Source organism: Brassica napus, chromosome C3, assembly GCF_020379485.1.
Source record: "Brassica napus cultivar Da-Ae chromosome C3, Da-Ae, whole genome shotgun sequence".
Taxonomy (NCBI): Eukaryota; Viridiplantae; Streptophyta; class Magnoliopsida; order Brassicales; family Brassicaceae; genus Brassica; species Brassica napus.
The window spans coordinates 125546-140337 of record NC_063446.1 but is presented as its reverse complement, the minus strand read 5'-3'; the positions used below and the strand labels follow the sequence as shown (position 1 = coordinate 140337).

At 40.8% G+C, this 14792-nt stretch overlaps 4 protein-coding genes across 9 annotated transcripts; 3 read left to right on the top strand and 1 right to left on the bottom strand.

Annotated features, from left to right (window-relative positions):
* Window positions 1-170: 170 nt before the first annotated feature.
* On the top strand, window positions 171-2910 carry LOC106433791 (thylakoid ADP,ATP carrier protein, chloroplastic). Its single transcript, XM_013874621.3, has 10 exons — window positions 171-648; window positions 1125-1181; window positions 1282-1344; window positions 1435-1491; window positions 1597-1680; window positions 1765-1833; window positions 1916-2028; window positions 2110-2279; window positions 2377-2455; window positions 2535-2910. The coding sequence occupies exons 1-10, from the start codon at window positions 259-261 to the stop codon at window positions 2665-2667; spliced, it is 1215 nt and encodes a 404-aa protein (XP_013730075.1). The 5' UTR covers window positions 171-258; the 3' UTR covers window positions 2668-2910.
* Window positions 2911-2962: 52 nt separating this feature from the next.
* On the top strand, window positions 2963-7459 carry LOC106433833 (protein root UVB sensitive 5). 6 transcript variants are annotated; one of them, XR_001286647.3, is made up of 17 exons: window positions 2963-3222; window positions 3306-3371; window positions 3438-3604; window positions 3680-3780; window positions 3879-3949; window positions 4014-4060; window positions 4145-4223; window positions 4303-4375; window positions 4468-4557; window positions 4646-4705; window positions 4814-4927; window positions 5027-5087; window positions 5165-5283; window positions 5379-5471; window positions 5978-6282; window positions 6907-6985; window positions 7309-7459. XR_001286647.3 is itself a non-coding variant. In XM_048751740.1 (15 exons), exons 1-15 carry the CDS (start codon window positions 3044-3046, stop codon window positions 6221-6223), a joined length of 1560 nt encoding a protein of 519 aa, XP_048607697.1. In that variant the 5' UTR covers window positions 2963-3043; the 3' UTR covers window positions 6224-6485. The 6 variants fall into 6 exon arrangements, 2 of the variants coding, with proteins under 2 accessions (XP_048607697.1, XP_013730119.1); XR_001286646.3 differs by having other exon boundaries at window positions 7259-7459; XR_001286648.3 differs by lacking the exon at window positions 7309-7459 and having other exon boundaries at window positions 3312-3371; window positions 6907-7080.
* A 132-nt stretch (window positions 7460-7591) lies between these two features.
* On the top strand, window positions 7592-9647 carry BNAC03G00220D (E3 ubiquitin-protein ligase AIRP2). The gene is made up of 5 exons (XM_013874666.3): window positions 7592-7969; window positions 8500-8650; window positions 8744-8810; window positions 8893-9118; window positions 9212-9647. The coding sequence occupies exons 1-5, from the start codon at window positions 7905-7907 to the stop codon at window positions 9423-9425; spliced, it is 723 nt and encodes a 240-aa protein (XP_013730120.1). The 5' UTR covers window positions 7592-7904; the 3' UTR covers window positions 9426-9647.
* Window positions 9648-9890: 243 nt separating this feature from the next.
* LOC106433792 (L-type lectin-domain containing receptor kinase VI.2-like) lies at window positions 9891-12261 on the bottom strand. The gene has a single exon (XM_048751739.1). The coding sequence runs from the start codon at window positions 12070-12072 to the stop codon at window positions 9991-9993; it is 2082 nt and encodes a 693-aa protein (XP_048607696.1). The 5' UTR covers window positions 12073-12261; the 3' UTR covers window positions 9891-9990.
* Between the last annotated feature and the right edge of the window lie 2531 nt (window positions 12262-14792).

Here is a 14792-nt window from a genome sequence, read left to right as displayed (position 1 = left end):
GACCCGTCCTTGAAGTTAAACTATCCGCATCCCTTTTTACATCACTTTTGTTGAGGAGGCCACAAAGCATTTATCTTAATGAAATGTTTAAAATCTGGCCCAATTGAGCCCACTTATTTATTTACAAGAATGCCATCACCGAAGACAATTTATACATTGGACTCCCAGTTTGTGCAATTAAAAATCTCAGGCGTGAACTTAAAAAAAAAAAAAGAAGAAGAAGAAGAAGAGAATCAGACATTTGCTAATCCGACAGCCATGGGAGAAGAGAAATCTCAACTTCAATTCCGTAGCATCCCTTCTCTCAAGACCTCTGATTTCGCTCTCACCAGTGAACCTTCATGGATGCTGCCGTCGAGAGGGAACACAAGAAGCGGTGGCGTTCTGAGCAATTTCGCCTCCTTATCGGTTGCAATTAGGAGAGATCGGAGGGAATCTGGTGGAGCTTTCGCGTCCGTTTCGGTGGTGATTCCCACCAAGGAAGAGGACGACGTATTCGCGCCTACTTCGGCTCAGCTGTTGAAAAACCCCGTCGCACTTTTGTCATTTGTACCGAAAGATGCCGCTCTGTTTTTCGCCGGAGCGTTCGCCGGAGCCGCCGCAAAGTCAGTGACGGCACCGCTTGACCGTATTAAGCTCCTTATGCAGGTAGGCTCTCTCTCAACAACTTCAAGGTTTTGTCGCACGTGTTTTCTTTTCCTTTTTTTTTTTGTTTTTAATATTTTTTTAAAAAAAGTTAGTATACTGGTGTGACAAGCATAATAGTACGCCGTCGTTTTTGGACTAGTTTATATTCTATATGAGTCCTTATATATATCTCAATACTTTAATTAGAAACTAGACTGTGATGACAAAAAAAAAAAAAAAACGCTGTGATTGATACATATGTAGTAGATATGGTCTGAACAACTTGCTTGGATCTTTCCATGAGATGATGTTGATCATGCTGTGAATTTCATTATCCCTCAAGTCACAAAGATATCTCTTACGAGAACCTTTGTGGTATTGGTTTAGGGTGATTATGTTCTTTGTTTTCTTTAACTTGTGTGACTGTGTTCTTGTTACAGACATACTGTAATATTTATTGATTCTTACAATCTAATTGACTTATAATTTAATTCTAGACGCATGGTGTTCGAGCTGGGCAACAAAGTGCTAAGAAGGCTATTGGCTTCATAGAGGTATATAATATCCTCCAAAATCATGTAATGAAGAGGATTTGTTTCTTCTTACTGTAAGTAAACTCGTAGTTGATTTGGTTTTGTAATAATATAACTACAGGCGATAATGCTAATTGGAAGAGAAGAAGGTGTTAAAGGTTATTGGAAAGGAAACCTGCCTCAGGTACTTTGACAATCTCTTTACATAAAAGGCTGTGTGTAATTTAGTGGATTTTGATTGCTCAAAATCTTAAGTCTTTTTGAATTATTCCAGGTGATAAGGATTGTGCCTTATAGCGCGGTCCAGTTGTTTGCATACGAAACATACAAGGTATGTGATCTTCGATCATCTTATTCAGGTTTTCATTTCACAAGTTTCAGAACCCGTCTAATCACTGTGCACATTTATGTTTTTTTTTTTCTTTCAAAAATTCAGAAACTCTTTAGGGGAGAAGACGGCCAATTGTCTGTTCTTGGAAGGCTTGGGGCTGGTGCTTGTGCTGGCATGACGTCGACCCTGGTAACTAGTTTTGTTTATCTGCTTCGTCTAGCCTCGGCGCAAAATCTTAAATACATTTAAGAATCTGTTTATGTTTTTATGCAGATAACATATCCTTTAGATGTGCTGAGATTGAGGTTAGCTGTTGAACCGGGGTATCGAACCATGTCCCAGGTATGGTAATTAGATTTTAGACCAACTCTAAAGCTCCAGAAAATCTTTAAATTAAAAAAAAAATGTAACATGTCACATGTAGGTAGCCTTGAACATGCTGAGGGAGGAAGGAGTTGCATCATTTTATAACGGTCTAGGTCCTTCGCTTTTAAGTATAGCTCCTTACATTGCCCTCAACTTCTGCGTCTTTGATCTGTAAGTCTACTGCTAACAGTCCCCTGCAAAGTGTTTCAGTGAAGGTTTGTTTACGTTATTATTGAAACACTCGGGATGCAGGGTAAAGAAATCTTTGCCAGAGAAGTATCAAAAGAAGACACAGGCATCTCTACTAACAGCAGTGGTAGCTGCTGCTATTGCTACGGGAACTTGCTATCCGTTGGATACCATTAGAAGACAGATGCAGTTGAAGGGTACTCCTTATAAATCCGTATTAGACGCCTTTTCAGGTAAAAACTTTTTAAAAAAAAAAACATACATCCTTCTCTGCTTTTTAATAGATTAGTTTCAGGCGAGTGACCTGTTTATCGTTAAACCTATATATAGGAATCATTGAGCGTGAAGGAGTGATTGGATTGTACCGTGGGTTTGTCCCCAATGCCCTGAAAAGCATGCCAAACAGCAGGTAAGTTTCTTATATAATATATATAGACTAATGTGAAGAAGCCAGCTTTCTCATCTAGTTTTTCTCATGTTGTTTTCAGTATAAAGCTGACAACATTCGATATCGTGAAGAAACTCATTGCAGCGAGCGAGAAGGAGTACCAAAAAATAGCGGATGATAATCGTAAGAAAGCTGCCGCAACTCCACCTCCTCCTACCACAACTGATGAATAAACCTGAAGCTCTTTTTTCCCCCGTAATGCAATCATCTTTTCTTTGTGTGTGTGTGTGTATTGTTTGAATGTTTTTTTTGTGGTAAGACGCATGATTTTTGAATTGAATCATGAAGGCCACGCAGAGAGTTCAGTTCATGTATTTGTATGGTAATAAATGGTCCGCCCCTTACGGAATAATTTTTCGGTTTACCAAATAAAAAACCGGTTTGATGGGGATTTAAAACTCTCTCAATCGCTTGTATACGTTTAATTGTTCGGTTTAATAAACAAATAAATCAAATAAAAACCGGCGTGATGGGGGGTATGCGAAACCGGACCTCTTAGGGAATTGGGTATCTATCTAATTGGGGTGCGGGGCTGAAGGAAGGAAGAAGATGAAGACGTGTAACGAACCTGTGAGTCAAATAATCGTCATGTACTGTACGTTACGATTGCCGTTGCCTCTTCACATTCCCCGAACTCGAACAACGTCGTCCTGTAAGCCGAAACGACGGCGTGTAGAGCACTTGCGGTGCCGCTGTGCTCAGTCAGAAGAAGGCACCGATGATAAGAGGTGAACATTTTTCGATACTCGAGAAGAGTTTGACTTGTTTGCTCTTTTCATTTTACGGCCTGATGATTGTTTCTTCTTGCAAGTGTTAGAGTTAAAGGAGTAGTTTCGATTGTGGTGGTGGAGAGATACGGAAATGGAACTTCGAAAAGGTCGTCCGCCTTCAATGCTTTATCTTATTTCCCCCAACATTTTAAATTGACTTGTCTCGTGTGCAGATATTTGCTAGATGATGATGATGATGATGACTCGCCTTTACAAGGCTTTCTAGAGGAGCGCGAGCCAAAGCCTGATACCAAAACTGTGGGATCAAATCCCTCAGAAACGAATACGCTTTGGCTTCCTGATGTCGTCAAGGATTTTGTTTTTCCCACCGGCTTTCCTGGTACCCTTGCTTGACTTGATCCTCTATTGTATGTAGATTCAGTGAGTTTAATTAATATCTTGTGAAAAATGACAGGGTCTGTTTCAGATGATTACTTGGACTACATGCTCTGGCAGTTCCCTACCAATGTTACCGGCTGGATGTGTAATGTCTTAGTCACCTCTAGTCTTCTCAAGGCATCTCTTCTCTCCCTTGCCTTCTTCTTATTATCACTTGATTCCTTTTCTAGAGTACCTTCTTTTTTTTAAGAAAATTCTTTATGAAACAATTGAAGGCTGTAGGAGTTGGCTCTTTCTCTGGATCTTCTCCTGCCGCTACTGCTGCTGCTTCTGCTGCTGCCATCAGGTCTGGATTTCTATCTCACGTTGTTTGTTTGTTTGCTCTTCTTATGCCTTTCTCTCTACTTCAGATGGGTATCCAAGGATGGAATTGGGGCTCTTGGCCGTCTTCTTATTGGTAGGGAAACCATGGGAAGACTAATAAATGTTCATGGTTTTATCTAATAAGAACCTCTTCAGTAACAAGGGTATTTTTTTCCAGGTGGACGCTTCGGTAGTCTTTTTGACGATGATCCTAAGCAATGGCGCATGTATGCTGATTTTATTGGCAGTGCTGGAAGGTTTGTAGTACAGAACTTCAGTTCCTGGTGAGCCATTAACAATGTATAGCATCTGATTGCGTTTTGTTTACTTTTGCAGCTTCTTTGATCTGGCGACACAACTCTATCCAACCCAGTTCCTACTATTAGCATCCACAGGAAATCTCGCCAAGGTGGTTCCCTTTTCCTTCCACCTGCAAATCTTTCATTTATATTAGTTTTAATCGAGAGTGCATGCACGTACTAATGTTTTTATTTGCAATAGGCCGTGGCTAGAGGATTGAGAGACCCTTCATTCAGGGTCATACAGAATCATTTTGCTATCTCAGGAAATCTTGGCGAGGTAGCAGCCAAGGTAATGCCAGTCATGTATGTCTAGTCAAAAACCCAAATACGAGCATGGAGTATGTTTTATCTTTTCTGATTCTTGTTCAACATCTCAGGAGGAAGTGTGGGAAGTTGCTGCCCAGCTAATTGGTCTTGGTTTAGGCATTCTTATCATTGTATGTTATTTCTTTCAAATCTATTCATTAGAAAGTCCCAATTGGATTCTTGTTAAAATCTTACTGGTTTTATGTTTGAGCGTTTGCATACTGTAATCTTTGATGCAGGACACACCCGGCCTTGTAAAGTCATTTCCCTTTGTGTCACTTACATGGACGAGCATTAGACTTGTTCATCTATGGCTACGTTACCAGTCGCTTGCAGTCCTACGGTTTGACACAGTACCAGTTCTCACTTGGATTTTCTTACAAATTTGATATTTAATATGAAAAGAAAACTCGGATAAATTGAATAATACTTATGATTTGAAATATTTCCAGATAAATCTTAAGCGTGCTCGTATCCTAGTACAGTCTCATGTTGTGCACTCTGTTGTACCAGGTTAGAATGTTCCTCCTTTCTTTTTCCTAGCGTATAACTCAACCTCGAAGTAAGACCCATCTTTTGTCTCTTGACAGGGTATGTTGAGTGCAACAAGCGAGAAAACATTTTGGTATGGCAGAGATTCATGAAACCTCGGATCATCTTTGGTGTTTCTCTTGAAGAAGTATCTGGTTTGGAGAAGACTGTTTTTAAGGTAATCATCTTCTTCCATTTTAACTACGTCCATCTGTACTCGTGAGAGGGTCTTATATTTGTAAGTCCATGCTCTTTTGAAACATTGACTTCCAGGTTAAAGCACTTCTTAAGATATACACAAAGGAGAAATATATTCTTACGTTGAATAAGTTGAACAAGGATACCGAGTTTTCTGTATCTTTTAAGGTACGTGTGTGGCCCTATTAAAAAAATCTGCTCGATCATAGTTCATACTTGCACTGTTTGAGAAAAGAACTCAGAAAGCATTACTCTCTTGTTAGTTTCTCGAGTAACTGATAGAGATTCACTGGTGGGTAATTTGGCATATCAGGTTAGGACTTAGAAGAGATCGTGAGCTGATTTATACTTTGCTTCTTATAATTAGAATACGTTACTGGAGAAGCATACGAAATAGGGAGTTATTTTTCAGTAATATCGGCTTAATCGAGGGAACAAAGCTTCTAGACTTGTGAGAGAGTACTCTTGGGTATCTTTGGGGTCAACATTTTATTATTTTATGTCTTATCCATCCAGGGTTACATGCTCTTATAGTCTTATTATCTCGCGACCCGTTTTACTCTTTTATCATTTCTTGTTTAAAACTATCTTCCTTTACATAATTTGTGGGCTATTTTAGTATTCTACACACTCCTTCTTCCTTTTACTTGATCTCTGTTAAACTAATAATGCAGGTGAATGCGACAAGCAGAGACGTGTTGAGATGTCTTTGGCAAGCATATTGGTTATACGAGAACATGGAAGAAAGCTTGAAAAACAAGGATAGTGTGTTCCATTGGCTGAAGCAAAGCTTGTCGGAGATGGAGAACAAGTTTGATGATTTCTTGTTCAAATTGGATACTGCCGGATGGAACTTAGGTGAATCTAACTTGAAGATTCCCAACCGCATCCTCATCGACTTGGAGTCCATCCCTCTCTGACATTCGATTTTTTTTTCAAGGAGCAATCAATCTCTTGAACAAAAGAAACTGATACTGAGGTAAATAATACTACCAAACACTGTCAATTCGAACGTGGAGTAATTTTTGTTACTATATCTTAGGCGTCAAGTGAATGTAGATGAATATCAAAGTTTGGTACAACTAACAGTTAGGATATATCAGGAGTTGTATGGCAACTTGTATGACATGATCCATAATTCCATATAGATTAAGAGTAAAATAGTATAATATCTTAAAATAAGCTAGTGTGGATAGTGGGACAAATGGTGAGGTTTGAGACCAATGATAGAGTCTGATTGTGATTGATTATGCCCTGTTTTGTCTGTACTTGAATCGTCACCCCCTTTGTTTTTTTTGTTATAATTTAGAGGACGTGGGCCTTCCTTTATTAAAAACAAAGAAAAATAACTTTTTTATATAATTTGATTTGCGTATAAACAATATAACAGAATCAAAATTTGCTTTTTTTTTTTTTTTTAGCGCTGGATAATTATGTTATTATAAACTATAAAAAACATTACATACGGTTCTAATAAATATGTGTTTAAAAAGGTTAAAAAATCATGCAAAGGATTATAGTTCTATTAATATTGTAGCCTAATTTTTATATTTTATATGGGAGTTATATTTCAGTTTACTAATTTATTTGCTGGCTGATTCAGTTTGCTATATCTGTGAGGAGAGCTCAAAAAGAAAGAATTGATCCATTTCTGGCCTCATCATCGAGAAGTAGAATTAGCGGTGAGTCATTATTGCTATTAATTCAATTTGTCTGATAATGATAACAAATCATGTCACGAAATGACCTATAATTGTTCGATCCTTTTACCCACATCCATTAATTGTAAAAGCACACGTAGGTCATATACGTATCATAAAAGCCGAATTAGTAAGCAAATTACGAGGCCTTACGAGATCCAAGCATGCAAATATTTCATAAAGAATCCTTTAAGGGTTGTGTATTTGCATTAAGACTGGTATCCTGTCCGAAACACGTTAAAAGCTAGTTCACAGGCTTATATTGCGACACGTTGGTGTTGATGGTGGCCCCCACTGACACGCAGACACATGTCGGTCACGTATCTCTACAAGGCGCACAGTTGCACACACCGCCGCCTGAAGCAGTGACACACGTCCTGTCACTCAATTGGTTTTTCTTTCTCTCAGTTAAATAAATAATATTATCCTTGTCCTTCTTGTTAAGTGGAGCCCAAGGTAGGGTTTTTATGGTAATTTGGCTAATTGCGCAAGTAATGTTTATTTAATAATTTGTTCCAGTTCCTTGTAGAACAAAAAAAAAAAAAGGAGGAGGAAGCCTTTACTTTAGACGCTCTTTCACTTTAGTTATGTTAAATATTGTGTGATCTTTGATTACGTGTGCTCTACGCGAATTTAAGCAAACTTACTTTCTCTCTCTCTCTCCCCGTCGCTACCTCCTCGGTTGAGTGAGTATAAATCTCCAGAAAAAAAGAAAAAAATCATCCATGGGAATGGGAGAGAGAATCTAATAGGGCTGCTAGGGTTTGCGATATTTTAGGCGTGTGTCGGTATAGTTTGATCTCAAAGATTAAAAAAGAAGGGACTAGGGTTTTGTTTTGTCTTGGAAGCTCTGGTTTATGTTACATCGTCTGGTCGAGGAGTGAAGAAAAGGGAAAAAAGAATGAGAAAGTCGTTCAAGGATTCACTCAAAGCTCTCGAAGCTGATATCCAGTTCGCCAACACCCTGTAAATCTCTCTCTCTCTCTCTGGTTAATAATACCCGCAAGAGTTTTTTTTTTTTTTTTTTTTTCCGATGGAATCTGATCGTGGTCTTTGTCGAGAGTGGATGATCGCTTTGGAAATTTTGATTGATTGATATCTCTTGCCTACTATATTCTGGTTTGGCTGCTGATTTTTTTGAGTCTTCCGGTTCGATAGATCAAACTGTTTACACAAATCTTCCTTGGAGTTGTATTAAAGTTTCCAGATGGGTTATTCAGTCTGGATACTTTGTTTGAATCTCTGTTGTCTGATGGGGTTTGCTTGCTTGCTGATGTCAGAATGAATCTTGAGACTTTGCGTTTACGCGAGCTCTTTAAAATGTCAATTTATTCCTTTAGCTAGTCTCAGACGCCACCACTCCTTCCTCAAACCGGTCAATTATTTTTGTCATATATAGTCTGGGATTCTATCCCAAGTCTGACTTTTGGTTTACTGGATAAAGACTTGTGAATAATTGTATTGTTATCTTATTTCTCTATCTTTTTTTTTGATAGGGCATCTGAGTATCCAGAGGAGAATGATGGCGGGTTCGTCCAGATGAGACTGTCATACAGCCCCGCGGCTCACCTCTTTCTCTTCCTTGTTCAGTGGACTGATTGTCATTTCGCTGCCTCTTTGGGTTTGCTTAGGATCCTTATTTATAAGGTACTTATCCTTTTTTAATACATCTCGGACATTGATCCTCTGTTATTTGCCTAGACTTGATATGTGATATTCTCTGTTTTATTTTATTTATAGGCATATGTTGATGGGAAGACCACAATGTCGCTTCATGAACGGAAAGCTAGTATCAAAGAGTTCTACGGTAAAATATGTCACACTTAGGTGGTGTATTTGATTAGGAAGTTGGTCCAATAATAACAATGTTTCCATTGGATATGTTGTAGATGTGTTGTTTCCTTCGCTATTGCAACTTCACGGAGGGATAAACGATGTAGAAGAAAGGAAACAAAAGGAGATATGCGACAAAAGATACCGGAGAACAGAGAAAGGAAAGATGTCGGAGGTGGATTTGGAGAGGGAGGAAGAGTGTGGCATTTGCTTGGAGATTCGCAATAAAGTTGTTCTTCCTACTTGCAATCACTCCATGTGTATAAATTGCTACCGAGACTGGTGTGAATTGCTTCCTCCTCTTTACTCACTCACCACTCAATAGCATATTTTTTTTAAAGGGTGCAATAGATTAATATGTTGTGTTTGAAACAGGCGTTTGAGGTCACAGTCGTGCCCGTTCTGTAGAGGGAGCTTAAAAAGAGTGAATTCTGGTGATCTATGGGTTTACACTTCGAGCAGAGAGATTGTGGAGTTGCCGGAGATATACAAGGAGAATGTGAAGAGGTTGTTAATGTACATTGACAAACTGCCTCTCGTTGCTCGTGACCACCCAACTCTTGTTCCTTACTCTCCTGTTCCTCGCTGAACATCCTGCCTCTCTCTCTCTCTCTCTCTTTAATTAGCTTATCTCATCTTCTTCTGCGCATATGCATTTCTAATCTCTATATTTTTTGTAAATAAAAATTTATGTTTCTTTGGGGTGGGGGGGGTTCTGCAGTCTCTGATTTGAATTTGACAATTTGTTATTTGTATTATGACAACCTCCTCCTGTTATTTAAATCAGATATGAAAAAATGGCTTTTAAATCTTCGGTTCGGTTCAGCCGTTGGATCGGTTGGTTAAATAGCAAAGCACAGACAGGCCTGTGATCCTTTCGGTTTAGGTTGCCGAGTGTCTAGTTCGATATAAACAGCATCTTTTGAATTCACTGTTTAGTTTTTGAGTTTGGAATCGCTGGTAGGAAACAATCCAGTTTTTTTACATAGTTCAATACGCAGAGAGATCACATAACTCTGTGATGATCTATCTGTTCAGATTGATATTCGCTCAGTTAACGATCCAAATATTAGTATATTGTGTACACTGAAAAGGGAAAAACTGAAATTTAATCAAGAAAAAAAAACATAACGGAAGCAAGTGTACAGTGGTATCTATCCACCACTAGTAACACGAGAAGTCGAAGTGATCCTGGTGACGAACGAAGAAGAAGAAGAAGAAGAAGCTTTTGAGCTCGACCATGGAACAAATTTCGATCCAAAATCGCTTCGTGATGACTTTGAATACCCCCAGTCACCATCAATCTCAGCAACTTCCTCCTCTCCGTTTAGAAACCTAAGCACCCCTCTCATCGACGGCCGAGACGCCGGATTTTGGTGGCAGCACAGCAGACCCACGGCGAGAGCGACCCTTGCTTCTCCGCCGTCGTAATCAGATCCAAGTCTCGGATCGATCGCACTGAGAATCTCACCGCGCGCGTGCATTCCCATAACCCAATCGACTAAGAAGAAGGTACCTGAATCCGTTGGTTTTCTCCCGCAGACGATCTCCAAGAGAAGAACGCCAAACGCGAAAGCGTCAGACGCAGACGAGGGTTTACCGTTGCGGGCCAGCTCAGGCGCCACATACCCAATCGTCCCGACGAGTCCCGTTGTCTCTGTCAGCGATCCTCGTTCGTAAAGCCTCGCTAGTCCGAAATCTCCCAGTCTCGGGTTCATGTTGGATTCGATCAGAACGTTGCTTGGTTTCACGTCTCTGTGAACCACGATCTGTTCCCACTCTTCGTGGAGATACAACAAACCCGACGCGATTCCTTTGGCGATCTCCAAACGCGCGTTCCACGGCAAAACGGCGCCGCTTCTCCGCGGAACACTGTAGAGAAGCGAGTCCAAGCTGCCGTTGGGGATGTAATCGTAAATCAGCAGAAGATCGGTTCTGTGTTTGCACCATCCTTGGAGATTCACGAGGTTCCGATGCCTCACGCGCCCTAGACTCTCGATCTCCGCCATGAATTCTCGAACACCTTGCCTGCTGTTTGGAATGATTTTCTTCACGGCGATAAGATCATCCGAGTTGGCGAGTTTTCCTTTGAAAACCGTTCCGAACCCTCCGGTTCCGATGATCCCAGCCTCCTTGAATCCGTCGGTGGCTACGTAGAGATCTCTGTATCTGAATCTGCGAGGATGGTCGATTTCCCAGTCTTCCAGAGTCTCTTCTTGTCGCAGTCGCTTTTTGTACATGACGAAGAAGAAGAGCAACACAAGCATGATGACCATAACGGCCGATAAAGCCACTATCAATACGATGGCCTGAGAATTGAAGCCTCTCTTGGCGGTCGTGTTCCGAGGCGGAGGAGGAAGCTCCGAGAGGTCTAGCGTAGCTGCAATGGTGTTTTCTCCGACGCTTGAGAAACTCCAACCCATCAGGTAATGATCACTCGACTGATCTCCTTTTCCTGTGGCTGCTGTGAATCCCACGTACATTTCTTCTTGCACGACGTCCAGCAGTTTGGGTATCTGTCGTGAGATCAATGGTTTAGTCGGTTTAAACCCCAGTTTCGCCGGGTATACGGTGACGTTTAGTGTTTGTGTTGCTCCATCGTAACTCAAAAGAGCTTGAATCGGATTGCCACTCTCCAGCTCGAAATCTTCTCTCTTGTTAGGATCGTCGTTCTGGTAGTACACGACCGGCTCTTGGAAATCAGATGTTCGGTTGTTGAAATTAAGACCAATGTCGTTTCCGATTTTGTCAGTATCGTCTCCGGATCCTTGGACCGTGTCGAACTCCACTGCGAAAACGTGATTCCTCGGGTCACCATTGTTCTCTTTGTTGAGAACTCCCAAGTACTGCGCAGATCCAGCATTGGGACGATTAGGGGTTGGCGATAGCGTGAACGTGAAGCCAAAGCCTCCACTGCTAGAGCTGGAAGGGATTATAACAAAGACGAAACGAGTGCTAAAAGAACCAACCCTGGTGGCGTTTCTGTTGGTCTCCAGCAATCTCACCGGTTTGTGGTAGAATGCTGTACCGGTGACGTTTGAGGCTCGGTTAGTGAGTCTCAGTAACCCGTCTGGTTTGATCACAGCAGCCTCTCCTGCAATACGAATCGCTGATTCGTTTCCTTTAAAACCTCGGAAAGTAAACTCTGTTGTTGCTCGAACTGGGACGCTTGGAACTAGGAAGAGCCCGAATAAAAGTGAGACTAATAAGACCGTGAGTTTTCTTGCGGTGTCCATGCGTGAGCGAGTTAAAGAATGAGATAGGAAAAAATGCTTATGTAGATTTCTGGCTTAGAAATGTTTCTTTATTGGCAAGAGAGTTTGATTTTTAGTTGCAGATATGAGGTTCTATGTAGCTAAGGAGTCAAAGAAGAAGAAAAATATACACCACAAAAACAGAGAAGAAGAATCTTCTTCCTTTTCTAACTAAAGAATGAGATAGGAAAAAATGCTTATGTTCACATCTCTTTTTTTTTTGTCATCTGAAATTTACATTCATCATAAAGTTTAACAAAACAACCCCTTTAAACAAAGAGCCAAAAACAAGACGAACACTGATTCCAAACCTAAACAAAGGCCAAACTAACACACCCACACATCTAGTATACCACAAAATTCCTTGAGAAGACAACTACAAGTCAAAGAGAGGCCAAACGTTTCTCACTTTCAAAGATACCCTGCAGCCAAAAAGGATAACCTGCTGCAACATAGGACTGAAGTCTTAGGTCTCTAGTAACACTTTGAGCAATAAGAAATGCACCTCTATTCCCGCTATTCATTTCTTTAGAAAACCTCCACCATTCAATCTTCCTTAGCCCAAACAAGATATCTGCACGCATTGCTTTGAAAGATGGCCATGCTTTTGGTCTTGTCACCGCACCAACAATCATGTCATCATCAACCGCAAAGATCACCCTGTTTAGCCTATGACTTACCATACTGTCAATCGCCCACATAAGAACTTGAAATTTCAATTCCTTCAAGTTGTTGAGACCAGTAAAAGCTCTCCTACTATGCAGCAATACCTTTCCTTTTGAGTCCCATAACACCCAAGCCGCCCCTCCTAAAGCAAATTCCTTCTTCCAATGCACACCAATATTGCATTTTAACCAAGAAACTTGAGGAGGTTCCCATTTGAGCATCACCGTCTGCTCCACTCTTTTATCCTCTTCCATTCTAGTCTCTTCCATTTCAACAGCTAAAAACCATGAGTCTGCTTCCAGCATTATTTTCTGAACAATCTCATAAGCACTGAATCTCCTTCCCTCAAACCAGAAGAAATTACGATTCTTCCATAAATGCCAGATAACCCAAGGGAAACGTCTTCTTGCATCTTTAGTAGAATTCTTATCAGTCAGATCCGTTAACATAAAATGAAGGTTTGAATAGAAAGAGACCACATCAAACCCATTTTCAGGCAAGGGGATGAGAGACAGAGCCCAAACCTGCCGAGCCACCGGACAAGTGAAGATCAGATGATTAACCGATTCCTTTTCAAAACCACAAATCTGGCAACAAGAATCCATTTTCATTCCCCTCTTGAGCAAAAGTTCCCCAACCGGAATCGCATTGGAGACTGCTCTCCACATAAATGTTTTGATCTTGGGAGCTGTTTTAACCTTCAAAACAGCTTCTTTGAGAGGGTTCAGAGAAGGCAACATTGTAGCTTCTTGGATCAGACGTGAGTGCTTCTCATTATTCATCATCCAATAGCCAGATTTTACTGAATACACACCATTTCTATTGTGACACCAAGTCCAAAAATCTTCCTCTCCAACTGCCGGCTTCATCTTTAAAATGCTGGCTACATCATCAGGGAAGAATAGTTCTTCAAGCACCGATCTTTTCCAGGATCTGGTTTCATAATCGATGAGATGAGAAACCTTAAGCTCCAAATCAACAATTATGTTCTTCATGAGGGGTCTTCTCATTATCTCACCAACTATCCAAGAGTCCATCCACACGCTAACTGAATTACCTTTCCCAATTTGTTTTCTTAAACCGCGAACTAACAATTCCTTCCCAAATTGGATACTTCTCCAACCATAGGAGGGCCTGGCGCCCATCTTAGCATTTAAAAACTCACAATCAGGGAAGTATCGGCTCTTGTAGACCCTTGCAAAGAGAGATTCCGGCTGGTCAAGTAACCTCCAAGCCTGCTTGGCAAGAAGAGCTTGGTTGAAAGTCTGAAGATCTTTAAAGGCCAAGCCACCTTGCTGCTTAGATAAACACAGTTTTTCCCAGCTCAGCCAATGGATTTTGCGCTTATGCTCTAAAGAATCCCACCAAAAGGCTGCCATTGCTTGAGTCAGATTTTCACAAGAAATTTTTGTTAACTTAAAGCAAGACATAGCATAAACAGGCATTGTCAATGCCACTGCTTTAAGTAACACTTCTTTACCCCCTTGAGATAGCAGTCTCGCAAAATAACCAGAGAGTCTATCTTTGAGTCTGTCATAGATATATGCTAGCATCTCCGTCTTAGAGCCGCTGAAGCACTCCGGCAAGCCAAGATAATTCCCAGTTCCTCCCTCTTTCTCTATGCCAGTGATTCTTTTTATGCTAATCTGATTCTCCATCAAAACCTTCTTCCCAAAGGTTATAGCTGATTTCTCAAGATTTAACCTTTGACCCGTAGCTCTCCCATACCTATCCAATATCTCCATCAAGACTGCAGCTTGATCATTGTTGGCTTTGCACACAAAGAGACTGTCATCAACAAATAAAAGATGATGAATCATCGGTCCTTTCTCGTGAAACTGAATGCCTTCCAGCCTGCCCTCCTTCTCTGCCTTCTTGATCATGTGTATAACTCCCTCAGTACACAAAACAAATAAGAATGGAGACAAAGGATCGCCCTGTCTGAGCCCTCTTCCTGGTTCGATATTCCCAAAAGGCTGATCATTTATCAGAACTGCATATGTAACCGAGGAAACACACTCCATCACTCTATCAAT